At 37.9% G+C, this 15889-nt stretch overlaps 1 protein-coding gene and 1 long non-coding RNA gene across 2 annotated transcripts; both read right to left on the bottom strand.

The window, feature by feature from the left end:
- Positions 1-2317: 2317 nt before the first annotated feature.
- Positions 2318-5811, bottom strand: LOC143418509 (uncharacterized). The gene is made up of 3 exons (XR_013098499.1): positions 5736-5811; positions 5499-5642; positions 2318-4424 (listed from the first exon to the last, which is right to left on the bottom strand). It is a non-coding gene; the product is annotated as an uncharacterized LOC143418509 (long non-coding RNA).
- A 1849-nt stretch (positions 5812-7660) lies between these two features.
- LOC105941071 (uncharacterized) lies at positions 7661-15496 on the bottom strand. The gene is made up of 2 exons (XM_014410486.4): positions 15243-15496; positions 7661-9809 (listed from the first exon to the last, which is right to left on the bottom strand). The coding sequence occupies exon 2, from the start codon at positions 9806-9808 to the stop codon at positions 8879-8881; it is 930 nt and encodes a 309-aa protein (XP_014265972.3). The 5' UTR covers position 9809; positions 15243-15496; the 3' UTR covers positions 7661-8878.
- Positions 15497-15889: the final 393 nt, after the last annotated feature.

Here is a 15889-nt window from a genome sequence, read left to right on the forward strand (position 1 = left end):
AATGATGACAGAGGTCAGTAATTTGCACCAGAGGTACACTTCAACTGTGAGAGACAGAATGTGAAAAAAAAATCCATGAATCCACATGGTAGGATTTGTAAAGAATTTATTCGTAAATCAGGGTGGAAAATAAGTATTTGGTCAATAACAAAAATACAACTCAATACTTTGTAACATAACCTTTGTTGGCAATAACAGAGGTCAAACGTTTACTATAGGTCTTTACCAGGTTTGCACACACAGTAGCTGGTATTTTGGCCCATTCCTCCATGCAGATCTTCTCGAGAGCAGTGATGTTTTGGGGCTGTCGCCGAGCAACACGGACTCTCAACTCCCGCCACAGATTTTCTATGGGGTTGAGGTCTGGAGACTGGCTAGGCCACTCCAGGACTTTCAAATGCTTCTTACGGAGCCACTCCTTTGTTGCCCGGGCGGTGTGTTTTGGATCATTGTCATGTTGGAAGACCCAGCCTCATTTCATCTTCAAAGTTCTCACTGATGGAAGGAGGTTTTGGCTCAAAATCTCACGATACATGGCCCCATTCATTCTGTCCTTAACATGGATCAGTCGTCCTGTCCCCTTGGCAGAAAAACAGCCCCATAGCATGATGTTTCCACCCCCATGCCTCACAGTAGGTATGGTGTTCTTGGGATGCAACTCAGTATTCTTCGTCCTCCAAACACGACGAGTTGAGTTTATACCAAAAAGTTCTACTTTGGTTTCATCTGACCACATGACATTCTCCCAATCCTCTGCTGTATCATCCATGTGCTCTCTGGCAAACTTCAGACGGGCCTGGACATGCACTGGCTTCAGCAGCGGAACACGTCTGGCACTGCGGGATTTGATTCCCTGCCGTTGTAGTGTGTTACTGATGGTGACCTTTGTTACTTTGGTCCCAGCTCTCTGCAGGTCATTCACCAGGTCCCCCCGTGTGGTTCTGGGATCTTTGCTCACCGTTCTCATGATCATTTTGACCCCACGGGATGAGATCTTGCGTGGAGCCCCAGATCGTGGGAGATTATCAGTGGTCTTGTATGTCTTCCATTTTCTGATGATTGCTCCCACAGTTGATTTTTTCACACCAAGCTGCTTGCCTATTGTAGATTCACTCTTCCCAGTCTGGTGCAGGTCTACAGTACTTTTCCTGGTGTCCTTCGAAAGCTCTTTGGTCTTGGTCATGGCGGAGTTTGGAGTCTGACTGTTTGAGGCTGTGGACAGGTGTCTTTTATACAGATGATGAGTTCAAACAGGTGCCATTCATACAGGTAACGAGTGGGGGACAGAAAAGCTTCTTACAGAAGACGTTACATGTCTGTGAGAGCCAGAGATTTTCCTTGTTTGAGGTGACCAAATACTTATTTTCCACCCTGATTTACGAATAAATTCTTTACAAATCCTACCATGTGGATTCATGGATTTTTTTTTCACATTCTGTCTCTCACAGTTGAAGTGTACCTCTGGTGCAAATTACTGACCTCTGTCATCATTTTAAGTGGGGGAACTTGCACAATCGGTGGCTGACTAAATACTTTTTTGCCCCACTGTATATTATCTGCTGTTTGTTATACACTATGTTGTGAAACATGAAAGACCTGCAACAAACAGTCCCAGATGAATTTGAATCAAGTGAACTGTGTTGGTTTTATGTCAGCAGGTCTCTGGGAAACTTAATTTGTATTACTGAAAAAATAAACTAATATATAAAATACAACACAGAGAGACTGAGGAGGAGCTTCTTCCCGCAGGCGATACGGTCTCTCAATCACACCACCACACAGTACTGACCCACACATATAGTTCTTACACACACACTGGACTTTCTGGACTTTGGTTTTGCACAACACTGGTCACTATATTCTTCATTTCCGGTTAATACTTGTACAGCTGCTGTTATTGTGTATATATTTATTTATATTTAGATTTCTTCATACATTCTTATATAGTTCTATATTGTGTATTTTGTTGTACAGTTATTTTATTTTCAACTTTAATTTATATATTTTATCTTATTCTTCCCAGTTAAATTTACCCTTCATTCTAATTTGTGTTGTACAGTTATTTCATTTTTAACCTTAATTTATATTTTATTCCTTCCTAGTTAAATTTACCCTTTTTAATTTTTCATATTTATTTCCTATCTTATTCATAGCCTTTTCCTTTTTTGTTTTCTTTAGGTCACGAGCAGTTGTCCAAGCATTTCACTACATATCGTACTGTGTATGACTGTGTACGTGACAAATAAAATTTGAATTTGAATTTGAATTTGAAAATATGACTTTTAGTCAAGACAGTTACGACACATCACACACGTGAAAATATATTTTATTGAACAGCGTTTTCAAGATTACAGAAAGAACACAAACCCATCAGTGAAACAGACTCTCAATCAACACGTGTCATTTATCCATCAGAGTAATTGTGCATTCTCCTCAAACGAGCCACACTGATTCACAAACTGTTGTTTTGTAAATTCAGTTCAATTCAATTTTATTTATTCAGCGCCAAATCACAACAACAGTCGCCTCAAGCTCCATAAAACTGTTATTAAACACTTTCTTGTTGTTTCTTGTTGTTTCTTGGCAGTTCTAATAGGAAAATGCGGCACAGGCATCTGAGTGTTTCAGGTTTTCAGTCCAAGCAAGCAAACATCACTTCACTGTAATATTCTGACGACTTCTTCAGCTCCTGGTGATCATGTGTTGATCACTGACAGTTTGTACAACTTTTTAGTACGTATACCTACTATACCCCTGCAGTTTTAGGTATAAGTGGTTGTAATTTGTTTTTCTTTTATCCCACACAAAATTCAACATACGACGAATAAACACGTTTTAGGAAATATCATGAAATGCGAGATGCTGTGATTTTATTTGAAATGTTCCATGTTTTTAAAAATAGAATTTGATAAAACTAGTGAAGATCTGAGGCAGTTTGTTCAAGCAGTGGGCAGAAACTAAATGTCACATCATCCTCTTTATTTTCACATCAAGGCAACACAAAGTGACCCGCTCTACTGCAAGAAAAGCATTGCAGTAGTCAACCCATAAAGAAATCCATGAATCAGCTTTGTCAATAGAGACAAAATGTAAACAATCCCCACCTTCTAAGTTTGATTTAAATGGTCTAAGAATGATTCCTGTGAGATGATAATGCCATATTATGATCAACAGTATTGAATACTGTTTTAAGAACTAACAATACCAGTACACCAAATATAATTTCACACCTTTCATGAGAGCAGCTTCTGTGCTGTGACACTGATGAAAGCCTGATTGGAAGATTTCATGGTAGCTATTAATATTCAGGTACTCACTAATTTGGTTTTCAACTATCTGAAGAATAAATAGAGACCAAGAATAAAGTGAATAATTATTATACTGTCTTATAATGTAAAAATATGTAAATTTCTGTCTTTTTCACAAGGGAAAATACCAGGAAAAAGGCTGCAGGGGCTAAGTGACTGAGGGGAAAAAGTCTGGCAGGACATGAAGAACAAGATGAACGATGCCACACAGTTTGCTCAAGGGTTTTGCAATAAGTGGCAAAACAGAAAAGCTCAATTCAATATGAGTGTTGACATTGAGTTTAGTTGAATTACTATTTACGTGAGTATGACAGATACAGAAGACCAAAAACAAGTGAAGCAACAATCACAACAGCACAGATGAAACAATAAACACAAGTGTTGTTGTCCTGAGATTGGAAATGCAAATTAGAGTTGTACCTTTCTGAGAAGAAAAAATCATTGTTTTGATGGCTCTGTGAACTCTGGAGCACATCATGCGGACGTCTGTTGTACTCGTGAGAGGAATAGTTCTCCTGGACTACTCTGCGAGACTGTAAGTTGATGTTATCACGGTCCAAGGAAAACCTTCTCAACTCTGTTAACAGGTCAGTGGTGACCTCATATGTATGTTGTGGATCATACGCTGTCTGTCGATCTTCATAGGTCTCATAATGCTGTGTGATATAGACTCGGTCTATTATCTGTGAAGTTCGCCATCCCACATTCTGCTCCCTGACTCTGATTATGATCCGAGCCCTGTTGCCGTACTCGTGCTCTGATTGGAAGACATGATGTGGAAGTCGCAACGATCCTTCTCAATGGATATTACCAAGACTGTAGTACTGATATCCCCACGGCGGTGGCTCTAACAGCTTTTCCTTGTTGCGATAATGATGTGAGCCATAATCACCACTATTTGGGCCAAAGGTCAGACTTATGTCACCATTCATGTTGATGTCAACTGCATTGGCAAACCAGTGGAGCAACCGGAAGCTGTGCTCATTCACGGACTGGCCAAAGCCTACTGACCTCAGATCAGTGATTGAGTTGAGCGCTCGTCCTACAGCTGACACAGAGCTGAAGGTCAGGAGGAGAGCCACACAGCAGGTCATCATTCTTCCAAACATCTTCATCCTGTGGAGATTTAAGAAGTCACTGTTTTTATTGTTCATGCATACTTTATATTCTGACATTCATTACATGATTTTCACCAGTGATGAATCTAATGATTATGTCATGACTGCATATTAACAGATGTTAATGATTAAGACAGCTTTTAATGTACTCCTAGTTTATAATTTGATAGCCATTCAGCCACACAAACTCTGAAACAGGTTTTACTTGTTTTTCTCCTCTCTGGTTTATACCATCTATTATGGGTTGGAATTGCATTTTAAAATTTTGCTTTCTTCAACTGAAATCAAAAGTTACTTTTTTGATTAATTGTTACGAGAGGCTTTTTTATTAAGAAATGTGGTTTTCTCAAACAGCTTTAACTTTGTGACATAAAGAGAGAAAATCACACTAATAACTTGTATCTGTAACGTGAGCTTCAGATAAACAGGGAAGGATCGCTCAACAATAAGTTGTCAGAGGATTAATTAAACAAAGCAAACTAAATAATTCTTTAACAAAGAATTGAGACATATTTATAGCCATTAGCAAATTGTTTAACATGAAATTTCCCACTCGTGGGACTAAAAAAAGGTATCTATCTATCTATCTATCTATCTATCTATCTATCTATCTATCTATCTATCTATCTATCTATCTATCTATCTATCTATCTATCTATCTATCTATCTATCTATCTATCTATCTATCTATCTATCTATTTATCTATCTATCTATCTATCTATTGAAACAACTACATATTTGAGTGCTTTTTCATTCATCTTTTTATTTTTTCCCACTTAGCCATTACACTTCTGTTAACCCATAATTTTATTTATTTATGTTGTCAGGTGGTTTCATGATACTCACCTCTCCATGTGTCAGAAAGTTAAACCAATAACATCAAAACTAGATCATTTTGCACTTGAATGAGTATGCTTCCAATTTAAGAGAAGGCGGACAAAGTACAATCCATTTCATCGTATCTTTAAATATTTTGTCATTGGTAGAATAAATGGAGCATTAGAAAACAGGGTAAAGTCATGTGAGTGAAAATAAATTGGAATGAATTCCCCAGAAAATGAGAGAACTTACCTGTGTAAGCCTGCTGCTGCTGCTGTTTGTGTGAGGACAGTCGTAGCTCCCTCTATGTTTTGCTTTTCCTGGTAAGTGAAACCAGACCAACAAGTTCTGCTAGTTGATAAGATGAAGTCTGATAATCCAACTATTTGGATGAGGCTGTAAAAGAGGAACACCATCATGGATTTAAGTGTTTCTAGTTTAACAGTTCTTTTCTAATTTAAAAAAACAAACAAACTGTGATGCACTTACTGTAATGCCGACAGTGAACCTATGCTTCGACGATCACCACGCCTCTGTGTTTTGAAAGTTCTTGGACAGCTGTGTGGAACTCTGCCAGGGGTCAGCCAGTTCAACCAGTATTTCCGCCTTCTTTGAATCATTTAAGACAGATTAAGTAAACTGGATTTGCCTGCACCAGGTGGTCCAGTCACTCTATTTGTTTGTTCTAAGAAATCTGTGAGACACCAAGAAAACAATGCAAATCTTGGCATAGATGTATTTAAATGTATGTCTACATTAAATCAATCAGTCAAAGTCAAAACTTTAGCAGTGACTGATGTCATAGAGCTTTATTAAGGACTAAAATAGTTTTTTCTTTTGTTATACTGATTCATCTTTAAACTGACACCATAAGGGAGGAGGAGTTCGTTTTCCAGGTATTTGCTCTTTGCTTACTTGCTGTTCAAAATCTTCAAAGGGGCCAGAGTCAGGGTGTCACAACGCACGGCCGCTGAAACTGTCAACATAATGTTACAGGATTAAACCTCTTCTAACCGTAAGCTTTACAACATTTCACGTGAAACATCTCCAAGCTGTAAAACTTTACAGTCAATGTAGATCAGGGGTGTCAAACACACAACCCAGCTAGGTCTCCATTATAGCGCACTGAATGGAAAATGTGAAGGACATGAATTTCTGCCTTTTGCATTTGATAAAGACCTCACCTGCGGGCATCCAAACTACAAAGTAATAAACAAAGTGAATAACAGGAACTTTTCATTCATCACACACTGACAAAATAATAGTTGTGTAAAATCTGAAATGCCCATGGTGTTGATTCACGATGTGCTCTGGCATCGGCATCGGTTGCTACTGACAACAAGAAATAAAACCAAGAGATTAATTTAGGATGGCACGTGCCACCCCTGAGGGTCCAGCCCTGCTGCCAAGCATTAGGAACCTTCCTAAATAAAATTGAGACTAGTTCGACAAATACAATAGCAACATAACCTTGAATGTTTGTAACTGCAGGCATTGTTTATGGGGCTGTTCAGAGTAAATAAATAATTTGATATTATATGCTGAGCTGCTCTAACCCATGATTCTTGATGAAGTAGTATGTGGGCACCGGTCAGGTGTCAGAAGTGTGCAGATGAAGCCTCGTAAAGCCTCATGAAACCTTAAAACTTTCAGTCCAGCTGGTTCAAAGTAAGTTTAATTTCTCGAGGCTTCATCTGACCACGCCCCCTGCTGGTCAAAACCTTTATTGTCATTTCAACCACCTGTGAGGCCTCGTGGCTGTTGAGCTCTATCAATGTCAAAAACCTGTCAGTAAGACTTCACTCAGTGTTTAAATAAATCCAACAGGATATGAGAAGTTTATGTTAAACCTGTTGTGGTGTTTTCAAAAGATGGGACAGTGACTGTGCTCATGAATATTGGGCTGATGGTATTTTCTTTCACATAATGGTGAGGAGGCAGGCGTGCACCAGTATCCCACAGCACAGACACTCATAGGTGATGTGTTGTGCCCCAGTTAATTGGCACACAATAAATACTTAAAAGTGTATTAATTTTGTTTCATTTAACTTAACAAAAAAAAAAAACCCAACTTGTGAATGTTTTAGTAGTAATGTTTATGTAACATTCAGCTAAAAGTGTTTCCACCCAGGGGGAAACCCTTCTCCTTTCAGCTGGCTCTTTAAAATCAAGCTCCTCTGTCTCACAGATGAAAACCCAACACGAACGCTAACACGCAAATTTATACATGTTCATAAATCACACCAATGCTCACACCAGTGACACCACTGCCCGTAAAGAAGAAGAGATGTTCATCCAGCTCCTTTGTCCATCATTCCACCCACTGGCAAACAAGATGGCATCACCACAGAGTCGGATGTTCATCCAGCTCTTTTTCTTTGTAGCAAATAAATTACACACAAATTAATCAAAAGTTTTGTTCAGAATTTTTATTTCCAGACCAAGTAGAGGAAAATATATATAATTTACATGTCTACAAATAAACACCTGCAAACATCTAAATGTGTAAAAAGTATTTGTAGACCTTAACAAGCTGTTGAACCTGATTGAACAGAAGAATAAGTCAGCAAAACGTCTGTCAGTTAAATTGATGATTCCAACACAGGATGTGTCACAAGATGTTTGTTTCGCTAATATTTGGGTTGTTTGGGATACATACAGATAGATAGAACATGAAGAAAGCAGCAACATGCATTGAAAATAGAAAATGCGCACAAAAAACAGACAGAAACGGGAGCCAGTGTTGTTACAGAAGTGTAATAAATAAGATTCATGTAGATAAAAAACAAAAACAAATTAAGCTAAAAAGGAGAAAACAAGTTCACAAAGTCCTAAAGAGAAACCTTTGTTTCTCTTCTTGTTTTGTTTTGCATCTAAGTCTTTAAGGTTTTCAGTTCAAGCAAGGAAACACCATTTCAAAGTGTACAATGGAACAACTCCTGTTATTCAACTGGTTGTAACAAAATAGCTGACTGATTCTTAGGACATGGAGTTCTGGTTGTAATTTATTTTTCTTTTTATCACACACAATGTGAGATCAAACTAACTGGGTTTATTTACTATAAAATTAATAAACCCTTATTAAGGAAAGTCATGAAATATGAGATGATGTGGTGTGAAATTAAAAAATTTAGCTGATTATTAAAATAGAAATGGGGAAAGTTGGGGAACAAAAAATAAATCCATAAATTAGCAATTTCTCTCGAAAAAGCTGACTCACTTACAGCCTTAAATCAGGGTGTTATCTGCGTAGTTATGATAAGCCACCCTCTATTAAAGGAAGCATAGACAGAACAAAATTGGCTGAATAAAAACAAACTACATTTTCAACAATCTTATGGATACTTTGAAACCAATAATAGAGACAATAAATATTATAGTGTAAAATATACCAATTTCTCTGTTTTTTCAAGAAGGATTGACAACTTCAGTCTTCAGTGCTGCAGGGAAAATGTCAGGAAAAAGACTTTAGGGGCTGAGCTTCTGAGGAAAAGAAAAAAGGGAGTGTATCAAGACTGCAGGAGGAAGACTGATGGCGAAACACGGTTTGCTCAAGGGTTTTGCAGTCAGTGGCAGTACACTGTAATAAAATGCTCTATTTAATCTGTGTGTTGACACTGATTGTAGTTAAATTAATATATAAGTGAGTATGCCAGATACAGAAGACCAAAGATGACTGAAACACCAAACACAACACAGAAACACCTAACACAGGTGTTGTTGTCCTGCAAAGTAGAGTTGAAGCTTTCTGGGGAGACAAAAGCATTGTGTTGCCTGCTCTCTGTGATGTTGACCACAGTATCACTTAGTGTGTTGCTTCTCTGTGATGGCTGCCATCTGTTGTGTTTGTGAGAGGAATTGCTCTTCTGGATCACAATAAACAACAACAGTCCAAGACAAGCGAGGTCACCCCACGTGTTTCTCATCTCTGATAGCTGGGAGTCATCAGCACTGCTTCTAAAGTGGTCTCTGAGAGACATCAGTAAATTGATGTCATTACTGTCCATGGAAAACTTGCTGATCGCTCTTAAGAGGTCAGCAGTGATCTCATATGTATATTGTGGATCATAATCTGTCCCTCGATATTCAGATGTACCATAATGCTGTGTGATATAGACTCGGTCTATTATCTGTGAAGTTCGCCATCCATGGTTTGGCTCCCTGACTCTGATTATGATCCGAGCCCTGTTGCCGGCCTCGTGCTCTAATTGGAAGACATGATGTGGAAGTCGCAACGATCCTTCTCGATGGATATTCCCAAGACTGTAGTACTGATATCCCCACGGCGGTGGCTCTAACAGCTCTTCATCGTTGCGATAATGATGTGAGCCATAATCAAAACTATTTGGGCCAAAGATCAGACTTATGTCATCGTTTATGTCAATGTCAATTTCATTGGCAAACCAGTGGAGCAACCAGAGGCTCTGCTCAGGCACAGACTGGCCAAAGCCTACTGACCTCAGATCAGTGATTGAGTTGAGCTTTCGTCTTACAGCTGACACAGAGCTGAAGGTCAGGAGGAGAGCCACACAGCAGCTCATCATTCTTCCAAACATCTTCATCCTGTGGAGATTTAAGAAGTCACTGTTTTTATTGTTCATGCATACTTTATATTCTGACATTCATTAGATGATTTTTTTTGACCAAGTGAAGCATCAAATGATTATGTGATGACTGCATATTGTGATTAATAGAATATTAATTATTAAGACAGCTTTAACTGTCCGTCCGTCCGTCCATGTATATACAGTGGGATGCAAAAGTTTGGGGAACCTTGTTAACCCTCTCAGGCTCAAATTAGTTTTTTTGTTGCGAATGCACAACCAAGTCCTGCAGTGGTACTTCTGAGTAAAAAAAACTCATAAAATATGTATGTGGGGTAATCAGGTTGTTAGTTTTTAACTGTTGCAAATCGGCAACGTCTGCCTTGAGAGGGTTAATAGTCATTATTTTCCTGTATAAATCGTTGGTTGTTACAATAAAAAATGTCAGTTAAATGTGTCATATAGGAGACACACACAGTGATATTTGAGAAGTGAAATGAAGTTTATTGGATTTACAGAAAGTGTGCAGTAATTGTTTAAACAAAATCAGACAGGTGCATAAATTTGGGCACTGTTGTTATTTTATTGATTCCAAAACTTTTAGAACCAATTACTGGAACTCAAATTGGCTTGGTAAGCTCAGTGACCCCTGACCTACATACACAGGTGAATCCAATAATGAGAAAGAGTATTTAAGGGGGTCAATTTTAAGTTTCCCTCCTCTTTTAATTTTCTCTGAAGAGTAGCAACATGGGGGTCTCAAAACTACTCTCAAATGACCTGAAGACAAAGATTCACCGTCATGGTTTAGGGGAAGGACACAGAAAGCTGTCTCAGAGATTTAAGCATCATCTTGCAGCAGATGGAGTCACTGTGCATCATTCAACCATTCGGCGCACTTTACACAAGGAGATGCTGTATGCAAGAGTGATGCAGAGGAAGCCTTTTCTTCACCCACAGCACATTTGGACAAGCGACCTTCATTCTGGAATAAGGTGCTATGGACTGATGAAACTAAAATTGAGCTATTTGGGCATAACAAGGGGCGTTACGCATGGAGGAAAAAGCACACAGCATTCCAACTCCTGCTACCTACAGTAAAATATGGTGGTGGTTCCATCACGCTGTGGGGCTGTGTGGCCAGTGTGGCCAGTGCAGGGACTGGGAATCTTGTCAAAGTTGAGAGACACATGGATTCCACTCAGTAGCAGCAGATTCTGGAGACCAATGTCCAGGAATCAGTGACAAAGCTGAAGCTGCGCCGGGGCTGGATCTTTCAACAAGACAACGACCGGAAACACTCAAACTCCACTAAGGCATTCATGCAGAGGAACAAGTACAACGTTCTGGAACGGCCATCTCAGACCCTAGACCTGAATATTATTGAAATCTGTGGTGTGAGTTAAAGAGAGCTGTCCATGCCCGGAAGCCATCAAACCTGAATGAACTAGAGATGTTTTGTAAAGAGGAATGGTCCAAAATACCGATTTTGTTTAAACAATTATTGTACACTTTCTGTAAATCCAATCAACTTCATCTATCTATCTATCTATCTATCTATCTATCTATCTATCTATCTATCTATCTATCTATCTATCTATCTATAATATATATGTATATGTGTGTGTATGTATGTATATGTGTGTGTATGTATGTATGTATACAGTGTATAAACATACTTTTGCACCAACACACATGTATACATGTCACTGTTATGAAAATAGTGGGTGAGAACTAGACTTGTAGTCAAGACCATCTAAACCAGCGGTCCCCAACCCCCGGGCCTCGGACCGGTACCGGTCCGTGAGTCGTTTGGTACCGGGCCGCGAGAGTTGAGGCTCAGGTGTGAAATGTATAGTTTTCAGGGTTTTTATCGGTTTTCAGCGTTATTTTGTTATCGGTTTTATCGTTTACTCAGTTTTCCTGGGTCTTTTCACGTGTGTTATGAATAAATTTTAATTTTTTCGGTACTGGTACTAGTTTTATTTTGTTGTATTTATCCGCAACACCTTAAAGGCCGGTCCGTGAAAATATTGTCGGGCATAAACCGGTCCGTGGCGCAAAAAAGGTTGGAGACCGCTGGCCTAAACCAAGATCAAGACGAGGACAGTCCAAGTCATGACCAAGACAAAGTCAAGACTGAGACCGAGACAAAAAAAAGTCTTTAAACTGCACCCAGATGCTGCTTTGTTTACGGGTGTCAGGCATATTTATGTGTTTTTGCAATGCACTCGCACGGCCCTCCTCACCGCTGTCTACTGTCTCACTCACTTACTGAGAGGACAGCTCCACTCGACTGCCGCGTCTCTCTTTTTTTTTTCTTTTCTGTATTTCCTTTCCAGGGCCTTTTTTTTAAACTTTAACTTTATTGAAATTATAAAGCGAACAGTCAGTCATTCTAGTTCAGTTTGTACAGTAGACATACAAGGCAAATAAGAGTAACAATATACAGTACAATGAAATAAGAAGGATAAATAAATAAAGAAAAAGAAAGGGGGGGTGGGATGTGACAGACTTCATAACAACTTTGTACTTGAAAGTTGTGACAGCTCATTCGTTAAACATGTCTGAATGAATTTCAATCAATGATAAATCTTTTTTATTGGAAGTTAATTTAAGAGAGTTTAAGTAATATTCAATTTCAATCAAAAACAAATTAAATGATGGGGTTGAGTTTTGAAATTTACATTTATATATATGGAATTTCCCTAATAAGATAGAAAAATTGACAATGGCACATATTTTTTTTTCTTTAGTTTCAAAATAAGTGATAATGTTCTTCCCTTCAATTTTGATTTCGTATGTTGTCTTGCACAGTATATAATTTTCAAGCTCTCTCCAAAATGTAGCACTATATGAACAGCCATAAAACAAATGGGTAACACTTTCAAGTTCAGTTTTACAAAAGGTACATTTTCTATCAATGTCACAGAATCTTGAAATGTACGTGTTAGATGGATATATGTTATGTAATATTTTCAAATGTAATTCTCTAACTTTGTTTGTAATACAAAATCTAAAAGGAACAAGCCACGCTTTATCCCAGTTGATATTATCAAAAATAGCATTCCGAAAAAACTTCCCTCTTGGAGTTATTTTCTTCGCATTATACAAACATTCTCTAATATGTTTATTGGTGCATTTCTTGCTTAAGAAATCAATACCATTTATATAAAGAGTGTTAACGGATGCATGTGGTGTGTTCTGTGTTTTGTAGCTTTTCATCAACTCAGTCAGTCCACTGGGAATGGACTTTATTACAGAGCTAAAATCTTTAAATTTGATAGGGAATATTTTTTCTGTAATAAAGTCATTGTAACTAAGTAGCTGGCCTTCAGAGTCAAATAAGTCTTTTAAATATATTATATTTTTATCAATCCAATTCTGCAAATATAGTGATTTGTTCCTCTTAGTAATACATTCGTTATTCCAGATAATAGATCTATGTGGAGAAAAGTTATGTGAATAACATAATTTCCAAGCCAACAATGCCTGTTGATAAAATACAGACATTTTAACTGGTAACTTTGATATACTATAATTACAAGACAATAGGAACTGTAAACCTCCAACATTTCTAAAAATGTTATGTGGAATGAAATGCCATAATGATCCAGGAGATTTTAAGCATTCTTTTAGCCATTTCACCTTAAATGTATAGTTCAGGTCCATGAAGTCCAGAAGGCCAAAACCACCTTTATCTTTAGGTCCACAAAGCAATGATTTTTTTAGATGATGGTGCTTATTCTTCCATACAAAGTTAACAAATAAGCTATTAACATTTTTACATGTGGAATCATACACATTAAGGGAAAGAGCTGGATACACAAATCTGGAAACACCTTCAGCTTTAGTCAAAAGGATTCTACCAAAAATGGATAGGTCTCTTTGGAGCCATAAGTTCAATATAGTTTTAGTTTTTTCCATCTGTTCTGCCGTTTTTTCCACTATACTACAAAATGTATCATCATTCAATAAATTATTATTTAGCTTCCAAAAACCACGTAGTTTACTTTGACTTTGTTTATTGCCAACTAAGTGAATTGTAATCAATTTGTGATCAGTTAATGGAGCAAAATCATGAGAAGATTCTGTAACAAAATGTAAACATGAAGAAGATATTAACCACAAATCAATTCTGGATTGTAGAGATCTATTTGCATTGCTCCAGGTAAACTCTTTTGTATCAGAGTTGAAGAATCTCCATACATCTATAACTGCAAGTTGTTCACAGAAAAATGCAGTGCTTTTAAATTTTGAGTGTTGAGATGTTCTTATTGGCACTCTATCTATAAGATCGTCTGGAGCATCATTGTAATTAATCTCCTCCAAGAATCATGTGGGCTCCCTTATATTTTGATTTAAAAAAAAAATCAAGTTTCTCAGATAATTGTATGCACATAGATTTGGCCTGAGTTGTGTTGTTATGACTGTATAAATTACAGACTATAAAGAAGGTGTTGTCCAATTTGAAAACCAGAATAATCCATCTGCCTTCACCTGAAGACTGCCGCGTCTCTCACCCTCTCTGTTTTTCACATAATGATATTATCATATCCTCGCATGTGATTGGCCACAATATGGAGGGATTGGAGCATAGCAGAGCCACTGTTTGTACTAATTACAAATTATTTGAATGTATTTAACTTTTTTATATTACACCCCCTGGCATATGTTAATTTATGTCTCGAACTCCTGTTAGCTTCGAGCTGGTGGGTAACAGACGTCTCCGAAAACGTCGGAGCACTTTTGCAAATATGTGATGTCTTGATAAACCGATCAGATATTTGATTTTTTACACGGCTACATTCACGCCTGAAAATATCTTAAACGTTTATCTCGCAAAAGTTCATCTTACTTTTTTCCCTCCTATGTCCCTTGCGGGGCTCCGTAGAAATCTCCCCTGTCATAAACTCCAGCGACTTAATATCATCGCCTTCCTCAGCTGTCGGTCCTTTCTTCGGCCCATATTTAGAGACGCGCTCGTAGCGTTACCCCGATGACCCGTTAGCAAGTTTGCCACTAGCGTCCTTAATCCAAAATATCCCAGGGAGCGATGATTTAAATTAAGCAGTGTTAACCGAGGTTGTTACTGGCCGTCCAGTGGCTCCGGACCGAAATCAAAACTGAAATCAAAACGCTGAAAACGGAAAAACTAATCCAGTAGCGAAAGCAGTGCGTGCGGCACGACAACAAACAGGTGTCATGATACACACCTCTCCCTGTGCCAGAAAGTGAAACTATGACATTTTTCTAAACTGTAGTAATACTACAGACTTATAGATCATTTTTCATGTGAATGAGTATGCTTGTAATTTAAGTGCAGTGTAATCCACTCCATGTTAAACCCACTTCATTGTATCTTTAAATATAGAATAAATTCTGCATTAGGGCAAAATCATGTGAGTGAAAGTAAGTGAAAAGGAATCCATGAGGAAATGAGAGAACTTACCTTTGTAAGTCTGCTGTTGTTTGTGTGAGGACAGTCGTAACTCCCTTTAAGTTTTGCTTTCCTGGTAAATGAAACCAGAGCAATAAGCTCCGCTAGTGGCGAAGATGAATGTTGACAATCCAGATATTTAGATGAGGCTATTAAAGAGCAACGCCATCATGGATTTAAGGGTTTCTAGTTTAACAGTCACGTGAAAGCAAATTATTGATCATTTTATGAGCAAGTTTATGGCCAAAGTTTGAATATGGGCGTGTCTGCCCGACTGTAGGGTGAGAGGTTGCAGTAGTGTCTGTAATATAGGAGCTGGTTACAAATGAATTTCAAATAGTGTACACATTTATTCAGTGGCAGTGTTTTCTTGTATGATTTGTTTGGTCATTCAAGTTTCCTTATTTAAAGGCGTTCTATAGTTACTGTCATCATATAATAACTTTGAGATCATTCATACATAGAAAGATGTGATTGTGTGTGTTACAACTCAGACTTTTAGTTTCATTATCTCAAACTGTAACTAAAATTGAGTTTCATTTTTGATTTGATTTGTACTAAAAGTCTGTGAAACACAAAGAAAACAATGTAAATGTTGGCATAAAAGTATTTTAATGAATGAATGTGTGCATTCGACCAGTGAGTCAGAAGTCAACACT

This window comes from Maylandia zebra, linkage group LG4, assembly GCF_041146795.1.
Source record: "Maylandia zebra isolate NMK-2024a linkage group LG4, Mzebra_GT3a, whole genome shotgun sequence".
Taxonomy (NCBI): Eukaryota; Metazoa; Chordata; class Actinopteri; order Cichliformes; family Cichlidae; genus Maylandia; species Maylandia zebra.